General features: G+C 39.1%; 1 protein-coding gene across 1 annotated transcript in view; it reads right to left on the bottom strand.

Annotated features, from left to right (window-relative positions):
• Positions 1 to 13,741: 13,741 nt before the first annotated feature.
• LOC146003035 (uncharacterized) overlaps positions 13,742 to 19,568 on the bottom strand; it is a 74,702-nt gene continuing 68,875 nt past the window's right edge. Inside the window, exons 18-21 of the mRNA XM_083141198.1 lie at positions 17,975 to 18,077; positions 17,355 to 17,424; positions 15,580 to 15,664; positions 13,742 to 14,197 (exon numbers count right to left, since the gene is read on the bottom strand). Of these exons, the coding sequence (XP_082997324.1) occupies positions 14,113 to 14,197; positions 15,580 to 15,664; positions 17,355 to 17,424; positions 17,975 to 18,077 (343 nt within the window). The 3' untranslated portion in view covers positions 13,742 to 14,112. The remainder of the gene's footprint in view (positions 14,198 to 15,579; positions 15,665 to 17,354; positions 17,425 to 17,974; positions 18,078 to 19,568) is intronic.

Genomic DNA, 19,568 nt, shown 5'->3' with positions numbered 1-19,568 from the left:
GCTACCAAAAAAATGTAGTAAAAATTACCCAATTTAGTGAAGACTATCATTCCTTTTATTTGCGGTTAACAAAAAGCTTATCAAATGCGTTGTTCCTGTGCAGATACCTCATTCATTAGTAGTGTTGCCCACGGACGAGACGGGACAGGCTTTTAAAAATTCGAGACGAGACGAGATTGACCATGTGTCATAAGACAAACGAATATTTTCGAGACGAGACAGCATTTCCACGAGACTCCACGAGACGAGACAGGAAAAAGTCTCGTCTCGTGGGCAACACTATTCATTAGAGGCTGGATGAGCCTCAGAGCCGCGCCATGCAGGGACAGTTATCTCTTTACCTCTTCCGAACTCCTTCTCTTGAGAACACGTCCCTCGTATTATACGTATTTTTAGATGTGCCTGGCTGTTGAAAGAGATATGGCAAGGAAGAAGGATTAACGCATTAAAACTGAAACTATGAAGGGTGTTTATTGAAAACAGAGTAAAGCCTGTCTAAGCTATCGCTAGATATTTTCTTGTGGTCCTAGAAAGCTTCAAAAGCTGAACAAGATCGGAAATTGGCTCCAAAGTAGTTAAATTGGCAACAGTGTTCCAGCACAGTTGTCCTTTTTTTTTCATTTCAACAAAGGAAAAAAAAGAGGACCAGAGGAAAAGAAGAAAGAGATTAGATAAGAAACTTGGATGTTGCTTCTCCTTCCTTGCTATAAAAGGTGAAATGAAACACGAATAGCCTATTGCTCTTTGCGATGGTTCTTTAACGAAAAGTTGCATTGTGTACCGAAAACTTGCCAGTAGCTTTCCTGTAGTTTGCTTTTGGGCTAGGTCCAGCTAATAGAAGCACATAGTTTTGTGCATATTTCCGCTGCTAGATTAGCCGCCATAGTCAACGATTAATCCGCCGGGAATAATGCATTTTACATTTTGATCACATCTGTTCTGCAATTTATTCATTTCAACTGAACCAAAAAAAATTCTAAAATTCTATACTCGAACTGTGTCTTCTACAATCTCTAGGCCCTACCAACTTACTAAACATAGGTGTCACTTGGGGAGGAAAAGGGGGATACCTTCCCATAAAATTTTCAGGTTTATTAAAATTTACAAATTAAGGGTATTTTGTTAACCAGCTGGACCGAGGAACTAAGTAATAAAGAGTAATTTTGTTTGATTTTCCAAACGCAACTGTTATTTAAGCAAAATAGTCCGGAACGCTCTTTTATGGGGGTGAAACTTTTCGATCCTGGCTCCCCCCAAAATTAGGCCACAATTTTCACACAATTTTCATTCTGTCCTTCCCAAAGTTAGGCCCCAAGTTACGCCCATACTACAGCGCCTCGCTGTACCCATACTAAACTATATTCATAATCGATATTCAGCTCCTAATATTATTACAATAATTAAATCAAGAGGACTTAGGTGGACGGACCATGTAGCACACACGAGAGGATTTGTGTTGTATTTTACATACCTGTATATAACATTCATCACACAGTATACTATAATGTATGTGTCATATTGTTTTTCATAGCTGTAGATACTATAGTATAGGGTACATTAACGAAAACTATGAAAACGATTGATCCACATGCAAAGTTTTATAAATAAATAATTTGGACGGTTTTAATGATATTGATGTGAATTTTCCTTCAAACAACATATATTTGGGTGGGTCGTGGAAGTATCAGGGAGTTGGGGCGCTAGTGCACACGGGTCTTTCATATCGACGTCTCTGCCTGAAGGTAAGAGACTTGAAGGACAAGGTTGACCTGAAGGCAGTGGCGGCAATTAGGGGGAATGTGGGTAGACGGTTGACCCAACTTTCTGTCCCAGCAATATGGTGTCATAATGCTAAGCCTTGTCTACCAAGAAAAAGTAAACTGTCCTTGTCCCCCCAAGTTTTGACAGCCAATCGCCGCTACTGCCTGAAGGAAATAGGTTTGATCCAAATGTCCAGAGTTCGATTTTTAGTTTAGTTTTTATTAGTATGAAACTTGTTGGTCCAAAAGTAAATATAACTTTTCTATCTCTGTTAGAATATTAGCTGTCACATAAAAAATATTTTTTCTTCAGCTTTAACGATTAAATAATCTATATTTGGAATACATTAAAGAACGTTGACTTGGCAGATAAACCGGGAAGTTCTGTTTTGTAATATTTGATTTGTACAAGTTATCTCTTCCACAAAACGCTCCTGACACTTGAATCACTATGTAACCAAAGGATCATCAATGCTTATCTATGTCTATGCTACCAATCTCTGAAGAGAACCAAGAGGCTGTTTTAAGAACCCTCAATGGCGTAATTTGCTTTCGATAAGAGAGAAGTCTATCAATTCGCCGGATGGGGCGTGGCTCGAACCTTGAGACAGAAATGGATGATAGGTGCCAGGGGTGCCCACAGGGGGGATTCATGACGCGCCTGCGTCATGGGAATTTGGGAGGTAACAAAATTTTATAATTTAGCTATCAATTTCTATATATCTTCACACAAAAATGGGGGGGATCGTTTAGTTTGATTGACTTTTTCTTGATTTTTAGTTATGGTTATTATGTACAGTTGCTCTACCTGCCTGTGGCGATCGCGGGGATGGGATTGAAATGAAACACCACCTCTTTATGCCTTTAGAATCGGTTTGGAAAGGGGGAGGACGTGCTCTTCGCATTATTACAAGGTTAATCAAGCAGACACACTTTTAAGAATAAGGTTCAGCACACTAACAATTTTAAAAGTGGTGCAAAATTAGAAAATCATCAATAAGTTTGCTGCAACAACTTTGCAACGTCAGAAGTTATCATCATTTATGTGAAATGTTATTTCAATGAATGTCAAAACTCAAGTAATATAGTACAATATACATTGCTTAAATATATCTGAATTATATTGTTCCGCAAATTTTGGCTGACCAAAAAGAATTGAGTAAATAATTGGGCATAAGGGGGGAGGAAGGAATCTTCTACTTTTGGGGGGGAGTGCGTCATAGGCTTGATTTACTCCCGTTCCATCGCTTCCGAAAATAAGGAAATGAACACTCACAGAATGTATATAAAGATCTGTGCCACACGCACAAACAAAACTAACAAACGTTGTTCCACACATAAATATGTAAAAAGAAGTAAATAAATAATAAATAAGCAAAACTGAGCATTTCATAAATAAATAATAAACAAATAATAAGCAAATAAATAAATGAACAGTAGGTACACAATAAATGTAAAAAATGTATATGCTATCAGGAAAGTAATCTCGACCCTACTGTACGATGACGTGGAATACGCCTAGAAGTTTGCAATGGACGAGATTGTTATAGTTGTACATCCCTTTCAAGACAAATTCCTAGGCGGCTCCAATAGGAGCCCTGCCACGTTTTTCCTTTGCAAGTAGCAAATCGTCAACGTCCCTAACCTAAACTATAATTTTGATCGTCTCAAGGAGGTCTGCACACACACACACACAGTAGGGTAGGCGTGAACACCTGCATACAACTGACGCTTCTGGGGCGATGGGTCGGGAACATCTGACCCGGAAAAAACCACTTTCGTTATCAGGAGCGATGGATCGGGACAAACCACGCCCACTTTTCGAGAAGCGATGGAAGACACCATAGGCTTTGGGGGGGTGGGCACCTCTGATAGGTGCGAATGCTTTCCAAATCTTTCAAACAGGTTTTGTTGCTGCTAATTTCAACCGTGGTCAGCAAAAAATGAGAATCAACGCCCCTAATTATCACATTGAAAGTAAAGTTCATGTAATTATTAAGTTTTCTTGCTTTTGGATGGACTCTCCCCCACTCATATTCACCATTTAGAGTGATTGTCGCTTTCTGATACTGATACATTTTTTATAAAGGCTTTAGACTTTCCGGCAAAGAAGAGGATCTCAGCGATCCCACAAAATAACTTTTAGCAACGAACTTTATAACTGTTGTAATAATTTTAATTATAACTGTATCGTCAAGCAATGTCAGATGGTTAATATCTAATGTTATTCGTCTCATACATATCTCATTTCTGTGCAGCCTTTCAAAGCCATCCCCCACCCCTCCGTGAAGTTCCCTTATATAAGACGGGTGTGGGTGGTCATAATTCCTTCCATTGGCCAATGATAGTAGAAAAGTTTAATAAAGCAAACATAGGGTGACCACATATACTCTTTTTAAGAGTATTATACTCTTTTAGAGGTTCATATACTCTATACTCTTTTCAATTTGCAAAATCTCCAAATATACTCTTTTCCTTTCTATTTAATTTCATTCATTATTTTACGCGTAAAAATGCCTTAAAATCCACAGAACGAGAAACGTCAAGATGTCAACAAACTGAAGTATTTACTCCTTGACTCAAGAATTTCCTATGAACAATTTCAAGAATCATTTTCATATTCCATCAACAAGCAAAACATATTTCAAATTCATTGGAATTTAATGATAATGATTAGGGCTGAGCCGATACAGATACTCTTATCGATTCCCACCGGTACCGATGCCCATACTTGAAAATTGCAATAATTAAAATTTGTTCAAAATATTGATCAATATTGGTGTGTAAGTATTCTCCTCCAATTATATGCATCAACGTACAAAGAAATTTGCTTTAGAATATTCAAGAATTGCATCAGAATATCAAAATAGATATTATGTAGTCACAAAATATAGTTTTCCGTGCAAAATTAGTGTAAAATAAAAAGGAAGTTTTAATTTTCCATAATTTCCAGGATAATTAGACTGTCAAGAAGTCGCGCGGGATTTTTGCGGATCCCGTGAAAACCAAAATGCCGGAAAGTATCGGCTGGTATCGGTAGCTGAATTCCAACCGATACTTTCGGTATCGGCTCATCCCTAATAATGATATTTTTTAAACTTACTATGCAATTTCAAAAGCAGTTGAAGAACATCTTGAAGATTGGGGGGGAACGAAAAGAATTAATGATGGGTAAGTGGAGGTAAGTGTGCAAAGATTTAGTACAGGCTGGGTCAAATTTAAAAGTGATTGTGCCTCATAAAATTCTTGTTTACTCTGCCTGGTACAAATGTTTGTTGTGAATGACTCTTTAGTGTTATTAAAACTTATTGGCGAGAGGAAAAAAGTACACTCCTGGTGTCAACACTCGAACAAGTAATGAAAGTGAAATTCAATGTGGACATGATCTGTGAAGAGTTTGGACTGGCAATAAAGTACGATTTAAACATACTCAAGAAAGCAAAATCATCCCAGAAGTATGAACGATGGTGCCCATTGGTGAGTAAGTATTTGTAATTAGCTAATTACATTAGAGTCATAAGTAATTTGAATCTGTAGAGTGTAGGCCTATTTTATAGGGGCTATAATAGAAGCAATAACAAATAGCCACCCTTATTTTCTTTTTCTTTTGTGCATGTGTACCTTCAACCTATAGACTATACTCTTTTTGGTCAACAAATATCTGGTCACCCTAGCAAACACAATTTGATTCGTTCAAATGGACTTCTAAACTATTCTTCAAGGAATAATTCACATCTCAACCAAGAGAGAGCAGCAGCAACTTAGGAGAACCTGAAAGTGTCGTAACTTGCACGGAAGTCTCTGCGACTCTATTTTAAGTTCTATACGTATGGTCAGCCTAGTTGGAAAGCCTGGATGTTATTCTTTGTAGATGTTTCTCCTCCACTCATGCCAACAGACCAGGCAGCCATGCAGGACACTATTTTGGTTGAGTTTGACCCAGTGTACTTAACACACACAATAGTTGTTATTTTTGTACGTTAGCGTTTGTCAGGAAAGGTAACGATTCGGTGTCATTTCTTGCTCTTCCTGGCGTACGGATATTTTGTGTAATACCAATACGTCAGCATAGTCGAGATTTTGCTTCAAAATAGCCCTACCGTACGTAGCACCAATACCAGATCGGATGTGAAGCAAGCATAACAAGCCCTCGGTCACCGAAATCGATTTTTCAAAAACCTAATTTTATAAATTTCGATACTTAAAGAGGAAACGTACCTGTAGTTTTGATAACGGATGTCAGTGCTTATTTTTTTTCGAGCAGAGCATGTATTCTCCGGCGCAGGTTGGTTGTAGCAGGTGGCATCAAGTTTCGTGCAATCATGTTATTTCGCCTACAGTGGCAGCTACTGGGGCGCAAAACTGAGGAGAGGGGCAAGGACAGTTGATTTTTTCTTGGTAGACAAAGCTTAACATTAAGCGTTCATAGTGCGGAGGCAAAAAGTTGCAAAACGTGTGTGTGTGCGCGCGGGAGATACATAAGTATTACTAGGTAAATTGTTCATTCCCTTTGTTTTACGGAATGTGAGGTTCAATAAATTGAATAAAACGCCACAAAGCAGGAGACAAAACCTTTTACCATCAACGATTGTGTGACAATCGGGAAGGGGGAAACTGTAACTTGATTTTTTGTACTGAAGCTGAGACACACCGGGTTTGAGGGTGTTCCGCCTCCTACGCTCTTGGATTTTGCGATGTACAACCTTGGTGACAATGAAGTTCGACCAGAAAGGAATACGTGATTAAATGCACAGAGGCATAGGCGGTGGAATGGGTGACCCGCAGAAGTGACGTATGTGTGTAAGAGGAGGCGTGTGAGCAGGCAAGAATCGTGATTCCAGCATGTTGCACCCAAGGTCACGTAAAGAACGAAAACGGGGAACTATACGCGTGACATTGAACTTCGACCAGGCACCAGACCCATACGGAAAATTCCAGATAGTGGCGCATTCGACGGAAGCATGACGTCACGGACACGATAAGGGAGTCCGCCGTATATAAGCGCGTGCTGTGCACCGAGGAACCATTCTCATCTTTCGAATCCACGTACGTGCACTGCAGAAATGACAGGCACGAGGCCGTCGCACCTCGTCCACACAGCCCAGCAGAGGTAGAGAAGGAGACACGCCCGCTTATGGAATCCCCGGCGATGGACAAGGGGAAACCAAAGAAGAGAGTCCGCAAGAAACGACATACAGAAGAGATAGATGATGAGACCTCTACCACCAGCGAGTCCGACGCTGAGAGTCCCCCCGAGACCCAGCAGCGAGAGAAACCAGCAACGACGCGAAAACCGCCATGTATTACTATTTATCAGACGACCAGCCAGGAAATGGCAATGACGCTTACTAAACTAGTCAACGGCAGGTGTACATATCGTTACACTCGAGGGACCTGCCGAGTTAGTTCCAAAAATCAGACGGACTTCACTATAATATGTGATTTCCTGCGGAAAAACGGCATAGGATTCGCATACGGCTCGTCCGCTGCGGAAAAGCTTAAGGTTGTCATACGCGACCTCCCGATGGATACCCTTCCAGCCAATATCCAAGAATATTTGACAACCAGACTTGGATATATTGTCCATAGTGTGAGTCGACTCAATACGCTAGACCGCAACCGAAGGGACCGCCCCACAGAGGACCGGCGTTCCAGCACGACGAGACGACCACTACCCCTCATGATGGTCGTCCTACCTAATTCTACGAAATCTCGCGAGATTTTTAAACTTACCAATATAGGTATCTTCCAGATTAGAGTGGAAAAGTATCACTCAAAGCAAATCCTGCAATGCCACGCGTGCCAACGGGTGGGGCACGGCCAGCGGCACTGCTTCGTCACTCCCCGCTGCGTTAAGTGTGCGGGGCCACACAGTTTTTCCGATTGTCCAAAGAAGGAACTGGACACCAAACCGAGATATGCCAATTGTGGACTACAACATTATGCCAGTTATAGGGGATGTGCCCTATTCAAGAAAGTGAAAGAAGATCGCAAGACCCGATCGAACCAGCCACGCCGAGTAGAACCACGGCCCATTCGACGAGATGTTCCCGTGAAGACACCCGCCCGGGAGCATCGTCCGAGAATTCCTTCAAGTTCGACCAATCAGAAGCCCGCAGCCAGCCAGAGAGACCGACGTCCTCAAGCACCTCGACCAGCACCACGCCCAGCTGCACATCCGACTTCACATCACGAGTCAATGTTGGAACTTCTCCAACAGCTGGCGAAACCCGACGTGATTCCAGGACTGTTAAAATTACTCCAGGGATTGCAACAAATCCGGGCTGCTCCGGACACTTCGACTCGCCGACGAGTTATTGCCCAACTCGCCGACGAAATGGAGCCGTAAGGCGCAATGTGTTGTCCCTTTTGTCCCTTTATGTGTTATTGTACCTTCGGTTTTGGGAACATAAGAAATGCACTCTCTTGCGACAGTTGCAGAGAGAAATTACAATTGTTGATGTAACCCCAAAATTTTTGTAAATAAAGAAAAGTTTCGATGCCTGAAAATGAGGTAATACCAAGATGCAGGCCCCAAATAAGCTGATGCCCTGACCGCTTAAACGGTCATTAAAAAAAAACCAAAAAAAAAACCGAGGAACCGCAGTGCATCATCACCATGGCCAGGGGCAAACCTATTGACAACACCGTGAGGAGAAGAGAGGTGGAGTTGCAACGGGATGGACTCAGTGAACGGGAAATAGGGCGCCAATAGAACCCTTAGCCCTCTTCCTGGCTAAGTGCCTGGGAGGACTCCACATTCCCCTCATTTAGAGTATTGGTTAGTGTTGTTGGGCAAGCTACTGGGTGACCTTGTTCAAGTCAGGTGGTGTGGTTGCACTCATGGCTGATATGTAGGCCCTCTCATCTTTTTATACTGAGGTGTTGGCGGATAGGGGTGGATTTACGCTACTCAGAAGCAGTCATTGATTGTGATTATGTATTGTGATGGATGGCAACAACGAAGTCTCGAGTTTTGGGTAGTGTAGAGGAGAGGTGGTGGTTATTGATCCTGAGGTTGAGGGCTGTCCATTTTTCCCAGGTAAAAGCCACCACAGATGTTGCAGGTGAGGATCTATAACTTGACAAGTTTAAAAACAAGACGCTGCAAATAGCTGTTGTGCAGCTCACACCACATTTCCCCACTCCATTCTTCGCAGCGACATTGGTTCACAGTGTTGCAATCTGGAGGGAGAGGCAGGGGCGCATATGTTCGAGAATAACCAACTTTCTCCTTTGTCGTTAAAAGTGTCTTAGTGCGATAGCCTGAGGTGAAACACGTCTGTTAGTGACACGTGACACCAACAGTGTTCCCAGTGTCCCTCGTAATATTGTGAAAACATCGATTTTTGGAACAGCCCATTTATTCCCTTCTGCAATGTTTTTGAAACTTCGTCAAAATTCTTTTTCTGTCAAATTCATTAGATGGCCATCCAAATTGTTCGTTGGTATTGTGAAATGTTGCAATAATTTACCTCAGTGAGTTCTGTGCATCAATATACACGATTTGCAAATATTTTTTTTCCGCCTTTGGCAACACTTTGCTTATTTGTTATTAAAACATGCATGTTCTTACATATGTTTGCCTCTCTAAATTTTTTCTCAATATACAGGGCATTCTCTTGGCAGAAAGCGTTTCTTCTCATTCCTATTCGCTATTCCGTTATACGGTCGTAAACACCGGGTTGCGTGACTTTTCGGACACTCTGTACAAGTTAATGCAAAGGTATCAAATACGATCAGCAACAATGAATGAATTGAGCAAAAGGGTTAATTTCAGGGATTTCATTACATTGGCTTCCTGCTAGCATGATCTAATTTCCACAATGTAAACATCTTTAGTATGTTATCTAACAGAAAAAAACACCAGCGACAACAATAGATGAGTACGTAGTGAATATTATGCATTTGTTGAGGTCTAGTAGTACTAAAACAGGGCCTGAACTTGCAAAAAGCATTAAGAAAAGTTGTGTATCTCAAATCAGTAATGACACCAACTTAGGTTGCAGACTCATTTGAAGAGCACAAAAAAATCACTACCAAACTTCACGAAATGATGAATCACCTCAGCCCTAAAAAGAAATGTCCCATCAGAAAGGACCAGGAAAACCTAATACACATATTTACATAATCCTACAACTCAACCATGAGCATGTACTAATTCTACAGTGAAATCTTGATTATATGTTTTACAGGTGACCAAGGCTATGGAACTTGCTATGGAACCTAGAAAGTGGAAAATTTTTATGTTTAACGTTATTGGTAACAGAAAAAAAGCAAAATCTGGTAACATAATATCAGGTTGCACTGAATACAGGGTACAAGATGCTCTGATTTCCTCAGGACAGTCTCTCTTTTTTGGCTCATTACCTGTGGTCCATGATGAAACTTTCAAAGAATATGTCCTGCAAACGAGGTTACTAACGATAAGCATATGTAACCACTTACCAAATGAATGACTGGAATTCTTCTAAGACAAGGTTAGGTTTCATTTGGGTCGAAACTTTAAAACATTTTCAAGAAATAAAAAATCACTTTGAAAACCTGTGGAGTTGTAGCTCAGTCTGTCTGTCTTACATGTATATATGCCCACAATTGAAAGGGTTTTCACTAATGAATTACAACAGCCAACAATCGTGGGCGTTGCCAGAAATTTTTGTAGGGGGGAGGGATCAGTCCATTGATAAAACTTGAAAAGTAGCAATTATTATTATTATACTTACGATTATTATAAATTCATAAAAATAAACCAATTTTCTTTTCTTATTGTTATATCCTTGGGGAGATTTTCCTACTTCTCGTCCACCAGGTGAGGGAATATTCAAGCACAACTGCTTTTATTATTATTTTCTTTACATTTCAAACAGTTTGTGTACTGATATGTATAGTTTTTCTATTTTGTTATTAACTTTTACACACTTCATTTAGTTAGGGAGAAATGTTGGTAATAGATTTATCATATGTGACCTCTCACATAAAACTAATTTTTCGAACTTTGAAAACTACGGAACAATTTATTCTTTGGTTTAAATACCGTGCGTCCATTTCGATCTGCAGCCGAGAGATCGGGAGAAGCGTGGCGGGCGGCACTGACGGAGATGCCGACATTTGCGGCCTGAAATGCCCGCTTATTTTTATGGACATATGCAGACATTTATATAAATATTGCAAAACGAGCACTAACCTGTGTTATAAGAGTATGGTTTTAATTTTAGTAGCTTAGTGACTGTATGTACCGATGATTTTGACACGCCCACCTCTTGTGAAACACGGCGTAGAGGTTTGTTTGGAGAACGTTCTAACGCTGCACCAATATCATCGAGTTTTGCTTCGGTTAGAATCCGTCGTTTTTGCTTAGGTGTTTTAAAATTTAACGATACAGTTTCTCGTAATTTAAGGACAAGATGTCTAACCGTATCTCTGTGTGGAGTTGAAACGCATGGGAATTTCTGTACAAATTACCTACACACGTCTCGACACGAGTTTGTTTTCACGTAGGTACGTGTCATACATAAAAAAATCTTTGTTCTAATGTGAATCTTGCAGCTGGCATTCCAATCGTCTCACTGACACGTCACACATACACACTACAATAACGCAAACAAGTAACTGCAAGTAACCAAGAATAACACTCTTGCGCACAGTACGAAATTAACACGCTCTTGGTTTACATTGCTCGCCACTATATTTACAACTCTGTCTTCATCTAGTCGCGAAGGAACAAAAAACTCGAGCTCGGAGATTTCGGATTGCAAGGAAGCTCACGAACACTATTGACTTTTAACGGTTTCTTCTACAGCGTAATCTTGATACAGTGTTGCACATTCAAAACCTCCAAACGATCCCCATCGGCACAAAACTCTTTCAAGGATATAAACTTAAGCAGGACGTTACTGGTCAAAACTATGATTAAAATGTTTTATTATCTGTGGCTCTTAACATCGTTTCTAAAGCGTATTTTTTTGTGCATATAAGAGCAGAACTTGGATGAATTACAGAAGAACTTTTGCATGTTATAACACAGGTTAGTGATCGTTTTGCAATATTTATATAAATGTCTGCATATGTCTATAAAAATAAGCGGGCATTACAGGCCGCAAATGGCGGCATCTCAGTCGGTGCCGCCCGCCACGCTTCTCCCGATCTCTCGGCTGCAGATCGAAATGAACGCACGGTAGAAGATATGAAAACAAACTGGTTCCTATATTTTACACTCAATTAATTTGCCTTAATGCATTTTTACTTCATTATTCTCTTTGAATACTCACTGAACTTTATTTATGTTACTAAAATGCTTTCTCATTTTTTGTAACTTGAAATTAAAGATGACAATTTCCAGGGAGGAAAGGGGGTTGACAGATTGATTCAGTCTCAACTCCACCCTCCTGATGCCCATGACAACAATTCTATACTAAACGTAGAAGTCTGAAGACACTAGGTACAGTAAGGTAAGGTTCCTCGTGCATATAGCACCATGTCATGAAGGGGTATTCTCGATATTGGACATTTTGGAGGTGGTGTGATCAGCACCATGCTCCGGCAATTTCTTCCCCCCAGGGTTGACCACAAGTACCCATTGATTCGAGTCTGGATGAGGTCCAGAGCTGCTTTATGCAGGGACAAGGCTGGAAAAATTTCGACTTTAGATCACCCACCCTGGGCAAACCCAGGTCTCCTGCATGAGTGTCAGATGCCCTACTGACTAGACAATCAAGGCTCCCTGTAATTTTACTGTATATGTTCTATATTTCAATACTTGATTTTGAAAAACACTACTTTGTTATGAGCAATACAATCTAAAGAAAAGCATGTATGTTTGTACATCTTCTATTTATGTTTCCCTTAACCCTTTGTGGGTCGTGTGAGAATTTTTTTTTTTTTTGCATCAATTGAGATTTATAAAACTATGAAATGTACACTTTAGTTAATAAAATAAATACACAGGACAAAATAAGTAATATTCCACATAATGAAAATTTCAATGTTACAATGTGGTAACATAAAATTGGAAAAAGGAGTTTTTGCTACACATCAACTTTATGCACAGAAGGGCTAATCGGGACTGAACCTACAGTTTGAAGTGGGATCCGAAGCAGTATATGCCTTCACCAGGTACAGAACCTGGAATCCCTTAATTGGAAGGCAAAAATATTACCACTGTGCCATCGGAGAAGCAATTAGAAAAATGAGTTTGTTTTGCAAACAAATTAACTGGTGACAAAGTCTTTTTCATTTTTCATGGCACTCTTACAAATGTTGCAGTTGATGGCTCTCACTGGTCATCTGAATCAAACTGTCCATCCATTGAGCCAGTTTCCCTCAAAATTTCCAGGAATGACTGTCTTATCTGTTCGTCTTCCCTTCTGTCCATCTTATTACATCAACTGTTTAGTTCAAACACACAAACCAACAGAAAAGGTACTCTTCGTTAGTCAGAACGGCATAGCAGGTTTTCAGCAAGGTACACCAATAGTTATGCACGGACGTAACAGATTGGTGCTTAGACAAACCCCCCTTAGTGGCTTGAAGATCTGACTAACCTTGAAAACAAAATTGCGGGGTAGAGGAAAACTAGAAACTAGACAGAACAATGTTGACAAAACAAAGCATTGATAAATGGCAATGTTAAAACCTGTTAAAACCACACTCCTGGAACTAGAGACAATGCGGGACCAACGCAGGGTTAAGCAAATAAGCTTTTCTTTCCTTTCAGCTCTACATGAGCATAAAACACACTTTATAAATAATTACCAAGGCAACATTCTTCTTGTACTTGTGTTATGTATGGCAATGAGAAAAGAAAAAGCTGAAGACATAAAATTACTGTTCTTGTGATTTATGTCCTGCTTTTTATATCCATAAATCTTGTGACCTTAACTGTACATTGTGTGGCCTGGTAATGTTGTAGTTAAGTACAGGAAAAAGCTACACTAGGCAAAAATCAACACAAATTACCAGCTAAGTTAAATAAAAAGTACTGCTACAATTTATTAAATACCCTGTGTATTTTTCGAACACATCATACATTTTGAGCCATAAAATGAAGACCATGCACATCATCAAGGGTAAACACGTAAACTTCTTAAAAAGTAAACATATAGATATTACATCCACACATTCATACAAAAATGCATTACAACACCCACACTTCCACAGAAAAGATAGTTGAGAGTTTCTGCTGCCTTTGATATTACTTTAATCTCTATAACTGGAAGCCACATCTCAAAATAATGAGATCCATAACACTGAGACACAATCACGAGCTATGTCCATTCCTGTCCACGTTCTCCATTTCCTACAACTCGCAAGAATTTGTTTCGTAAGACTGCCAACAGTCTTCATCTAGTAATTCTCATATAGCTTTCCTATGATATTCAGGTGGGGCAACACCATAATCTTGAAGACTGAAGAAGGTTGAAGAATTCTTCTGTAGGTACCTGCGAAGAAATATAATCTCTATTTAATTTTCAACATCATGTATAGTAATGGACACTTCTGGGTTGTAACAATTCTGTTAATGTATTCGTACAAACCAGAAGTATTCGTGACCGTACATCATCACTGGCATAGCACTTCTACCTATATCTACATTCTTGAAAAAGAAAGAAAAGGAGTGGTTAGCACAGCATGCTATGATAGCAGGGATCCTATGTCTGGGCATGGTGTTCTTTGTGAATGTTCCTTATTGGTTTCATCATATCACTCATGCTCACTGCCGCAATTAATCAAAAATGGCAGAAAAGCAACTCTAAATAACAAATTAAACCCAATAACTCAAAAACTTGAAAACAGCAGCTTATGGTTTTTTGCATTGTATTGTCACTGATCTCCACTTCAAAATGGCCTTCTTTAGTTGCCACCTAGACAGTAATCTAGTTCTTTCACTGTTTTTCATAGTGTGTGGGACAGAATGTACTGCATCTCTGATCCTTTGCTTCAGTACCCCAATGTTAGACACTTTACTTGTGTACACTCCATTCTTGACAAAATGCCAGAAGAAAAGAATCCAATGGTGCACTATCTTGCTTGAAAATTGTGTTTGGTGGTAAATATGCCATCCCCAAGTGAGGGGTGGGGGGTGGGGGTGGGGAGGAACAGTCAAATGACCTGATCATGTATCATGTCGCACCACACATTCATCTTTGGACTGACTTATTATTTCACACACTTGGAGCAGATTCTCAGATCTCTGCATCCATTCATTGTATCTCTTAACCTTACCAGACAAGTGTGGTTGTTAACATAATGCTGTTAATATACCAACCAATAGTTCTTGTATCAAACCTCAACAGCACATTAACATTGTAGTGAAGACCTTTCGTGTGCGTGAAAGTTTAATACTCCAACCACTCCATATTTGGTTTGAAATATTGCCTACCTAACAAATAGACAAGGTGATTACTTAAGCGTAAATGTTTCACTTTTTTTAATCAGCAATAAAAAAGTGTTTTTAAAAATTCATGCTCAGACTGTACATCACTGAAAATTCAAAGACCGTGGGAAGAGGAAAGGTCAGTGGAAGCAAAAGAACAAGTTGGGAGAAGACGGTTCATAGCCTTCTTTTTTTTTAAAAAAAAAACACTGCTATTTGCCAAACGAGTGAGGAAAACCACAGAACTTCAATCTGGACTACAGGCCTAGCATGAGATCTGAACCTGTAACTTACAGAATACAAGCCTGCAATCGTAACCACTTGCCAAAACTAGTTTGGTACCAAAATTATTGGAACTAAGCTTAAAACAATGATAAATTCACGCCCGAAAGATACACATTATTATTTTAAAACAATCAACTTCTTTCCCTTATAATGCATTCTCACCTCAAAAAGTCTTGAATGTGAATCAAAAGTAGCTGGATGCTCTTCTCATCAAGAGGAGTGTAGGCCAACATATTCCCAAGTTTCACTGTGGACAATAAAAAATTAGACTATTTGAATTTTGTACATTGAAAAAGGCTCCATGAAATACAAAACATACACAAAGTTTTTATCCTGTCTGGTGAAACAAAGTGTGTAGTCGGGGGGGGGGGGGGGGGGTGAAAACTAGTCAAAGGGTAAAAATAATTACCAATTCAACTGACCTAATACTATACTGCTGGACAATGAAAACCGGACACTTTAATATTTGACATCTGAATTGCAATAACAGCTCGCAGGTATATTACAGAATGTTCGGCAGATCATGTAGTACCATATGCACCATTCATAGGCTCGGACTTTGTTTATGCATTCGTACTTAATTCAGTTTCTGCAACATTTAGTTAGCCCTTGTACCAGAGCTTTTATCGACCCATTGCGTTATCACAAAAAATGCAAGTGTCCGGTTTTTTTTGTCCAGCAGTATAGTTAATGATGAATTTAACAACAGCCTATTATTTTAAAAGAAAATTGTGACTTAATTAAAAATATACTACCTGGACTGCACATTCACATACCTAGCCTTCATGCATTCCTGTTGATTTTTTAATAAAGATTAAAATACATTACCATTATTGTAATAACAGTTAAGGTAAAACTTGTCTCCTATTTTCACTTTTTTGTGGAAAAAAGAAGAAGTGGAGGCACATATTTTTGGAAAATAAAAAAGCAAAATTTCGGTACAAAAACAGAGTCGATTTCGGGTTCAAAAGCGGTAAATAAAATAAAATTTTGGTGTTATAGCGGTGAATAATCACATCAAAAGTGCTATATAAAATGACATTTTGGTTTTAAAATTGTGAATATAATCCTAAATTTGATTTAAAAACTGCACTTATTACACAAAATAAATTTATTCCTTCTAATAGCACATTTATGTAGTTACCAGTGTATTAAGTTTATTCCTGTGTAAAGAGGTCCATCTTTGCTTCTCAATATTTACAGCAGAATTAATCAATTTTCCGTGAATTGCATAACTCACAGGATACTTCAGACTTCAGAAAGTGTCGCGTCGGTATATAAACGCTAAAGTTCATGTTTAAGAGTCAATTTTGCATTTTGCAGTAAATTTCGCAATAATTTCGTGACAAAACAGGGTAGAAAAATTCACCTCAGACCTTTCAGAAACATGAAAAATGAACATTACAGCATTTTAATTCATATTTCGTGTTTTTGCCAAAAACGAAATTTGCATGCCTCTAAGAAGAAGTTATAAGAAACTTTCATTTATCAGTTTTTTGCACTGCATTTTATTTCTTCTCTAGTCGCATCCTTATTACATGGTAAATAAAAAGTGTGTAATATGTAGTCACAATATATTTGACAATAATTTCATTATCACCAGGTTTGGTAGATCATACTAATAAATACTGCAAGTCAATCTACTGATCAACTTCAACTTGAAATATGAAATACACGATTTAAAATTGTGCAATGTTATTCAGTACAGCATGTGAAGAAAAATACATAATTTGAGTTTACTTCATCAGTATAAAATTTCAAAAATAATCTAACAAAATGCTAGTGCATTGTTGGAATAAGAATGATTCATTAGTGTTTCTTTTTAATAATAAATTTGTCCTAAGGTATTACCCAATCAGATTTGCAGGGGGGACAAATGCAATTATAGGAAACTGAATGTAACATTTAGAATGTAAAACTTCTAATGTGCTGCTTACCAAAAAGTCTCAGGAGATGAACAGCTCCATAAATTTTACTCACTGGAGTATTTTGAAATCTCTGCAACATCTAAAACAGGAAAAATAATTCCTGGCATTACAAAAGGGCAACTCGGCTATTAACACTGTATTACACAAGGTAGCATTTATTTTAAGGAACAACATAGCTAAACCTGAAACAATGAAATACCAGAAACCTAGTTCCAATACAATCAAAGTTATGTTGTTGTTGATTTCTTGTTTAAGTTCACTTTATGCACAGTAAGGCTAATCGGGACTGGATCTACATTTTAAAGTGGGATCCGAACCACTATGTATCTCCACAGGGTATCTAACCCGGGACTCCTTGATTACAAGGCAACCACTGCGCCATCGGGGATGCCCACAATCAAAGTTATGATTCAGAAAACAATACATTTTGTAGCGCATGTTCGACATTTAATAATATTTCTCCCTAATACAGTATTCATATAAAAAATCAGACAAGTTGAGATTATGCAAATTAGCTGAAAACTAACAGTACAAGTTACTCGCCTCTTTATAAGGAAAAAATATATAGACAAAAATATTTACATGTTAAAAAACAACAACATTATACCAATGTTGAGGTTGTTACTCACCTCTGAATATTGCGGCCTTTCAAATTTATACAAAAGTTGTGTTCCCAACATTACGTTAAAATATTCTTTGATACCGTTGGTGACTTCAAGTACTGCACTTTCCCTACAAAAGGAAAATATAAAAATTAGCCAAAGTGAACACACACAAATTTTCTATTCAACAAGTCAAAGTTTAAAACATGGGGAGCTAAGTTAGGTTAAAAAGGTTAAAATGGTAAAGGACAGAGCAGTGCCCTGTCACTCCTTCAGTTCCAGTTGCCAGCTAGAGTTGGAGTAGGAAGGAGTGACAGGGCACTGCTTTGTCTTTTACCATTGTAACATTTTTAACCTAACTTACCTCCCTATAAATACCGAGAAAATAGTACTCACTTTTTCCACTAAACTGTTTTATTTGTACGAGGGGTAAGTCAAAAAACAAAGGGCCGATTGGTTATTACAGAGAATAAAATCAAGCGAGAAAATTTTTATTTTGATGCTATACAAGTGTGGCTATTTTTCTACATAGTCACCATGATGCTTTTAGCATTTTTGGTACCATGGAACAAGTTTACGTAGACCCTCTGCGTAGAAATCTGCTGCCTGGGATCTCAGCCAGTCGGGAACTGATGTCTTGAGAACTTCACTATCATCGAAACGTTGCAAAGCAAGCCCCTTTTTGAGATGAAGGAACAGAAATAATTACTTGGGGCAAGATCGGGGATGTATGGTAGATGATTAAAACATTTCCATCGGAATTTTTGAATTGTTGCAACAGTACGGTCAGCTGTGTGTGGGCGGGCATTGTCATGAACAAGCAGAATTCCAGACCGTAACATTCCTCTTCGCCGGTTTTGGATGGCACGTTGCAGATTAGACAGTGTTTGGCAATACACATCTGCTGTGATGGTTCATCCCGGTTTCAGTAATTCCACGAGGATTACACCTTTTTGGTCCAAGAACACGGTTGCCATGATTTTGCGGTGGTGGTGTTTGCTTGAATTTCTTCGGATTCAGTGAACCTGAGTTAACACCATTGCATGGATTGCTGCTTCGACTCACCAGTAACGTACGATATCCAGGTTTCATCTCCAGTCACTATGTGAGAAAACAAGCCATCCATATCCTTCTCCCAGCGGGCGAAAAAAACACGTGCTGATTTCATTCTTTCATCTTTGTGAGTGTTTGTTCTGCACCCACCTCGCACACAGTTTGCAATAACCCACATTGTACGTTAGAATTCCGTGCAATGTTTTATCAGACACTTCAGGAAACTCCTTGCCTAGATCAGTAATGCTGAAACGGCGATTGGAACGCCCTTTCTCATCAACATGTTGCACAAGGTTGTCCGTCTGAACACTAGGCCTGCCGCTCCGCATGTCATCATGAACATTTGAACGTCCTTCCCGAAAAGCACAGCACAATTGTCATACCTTTCCTTCACTCATTACTGTTGGCCCGTAAATGGCACACAATTCCCGATGAATGCCAGCTGCAGTCAGTCCTTTTGCATTGAGAAATCTAATCACCGATCTCACCTCACATTTGGCGGGATTTTCTATTACAGCAGCCATTTCAACTTCCTGCTACTCACATGTATGCACCTCCACACTGAGAA

The sequence above is a fragment of the Lepisma saccharinum genome, chromosome 19 (assembly GCF_977018435.1).
Source record: "Lepisma saccharinum chromosome 19, izLepSacc3.1, whole genome shotgun sequence".
NCBI classification, from domain to species: Eukaryota; Metazoa; Arthropoda; class Insecta; order Zygentoma; family Lepismatidae; genus Lepisma; species Lepisma saccharinum.
The sequence above is the reverse complement of the archived record's forward strand: the minus strand, read 5'-3'. Positions and strand labels throughout refer to the sequence as shown.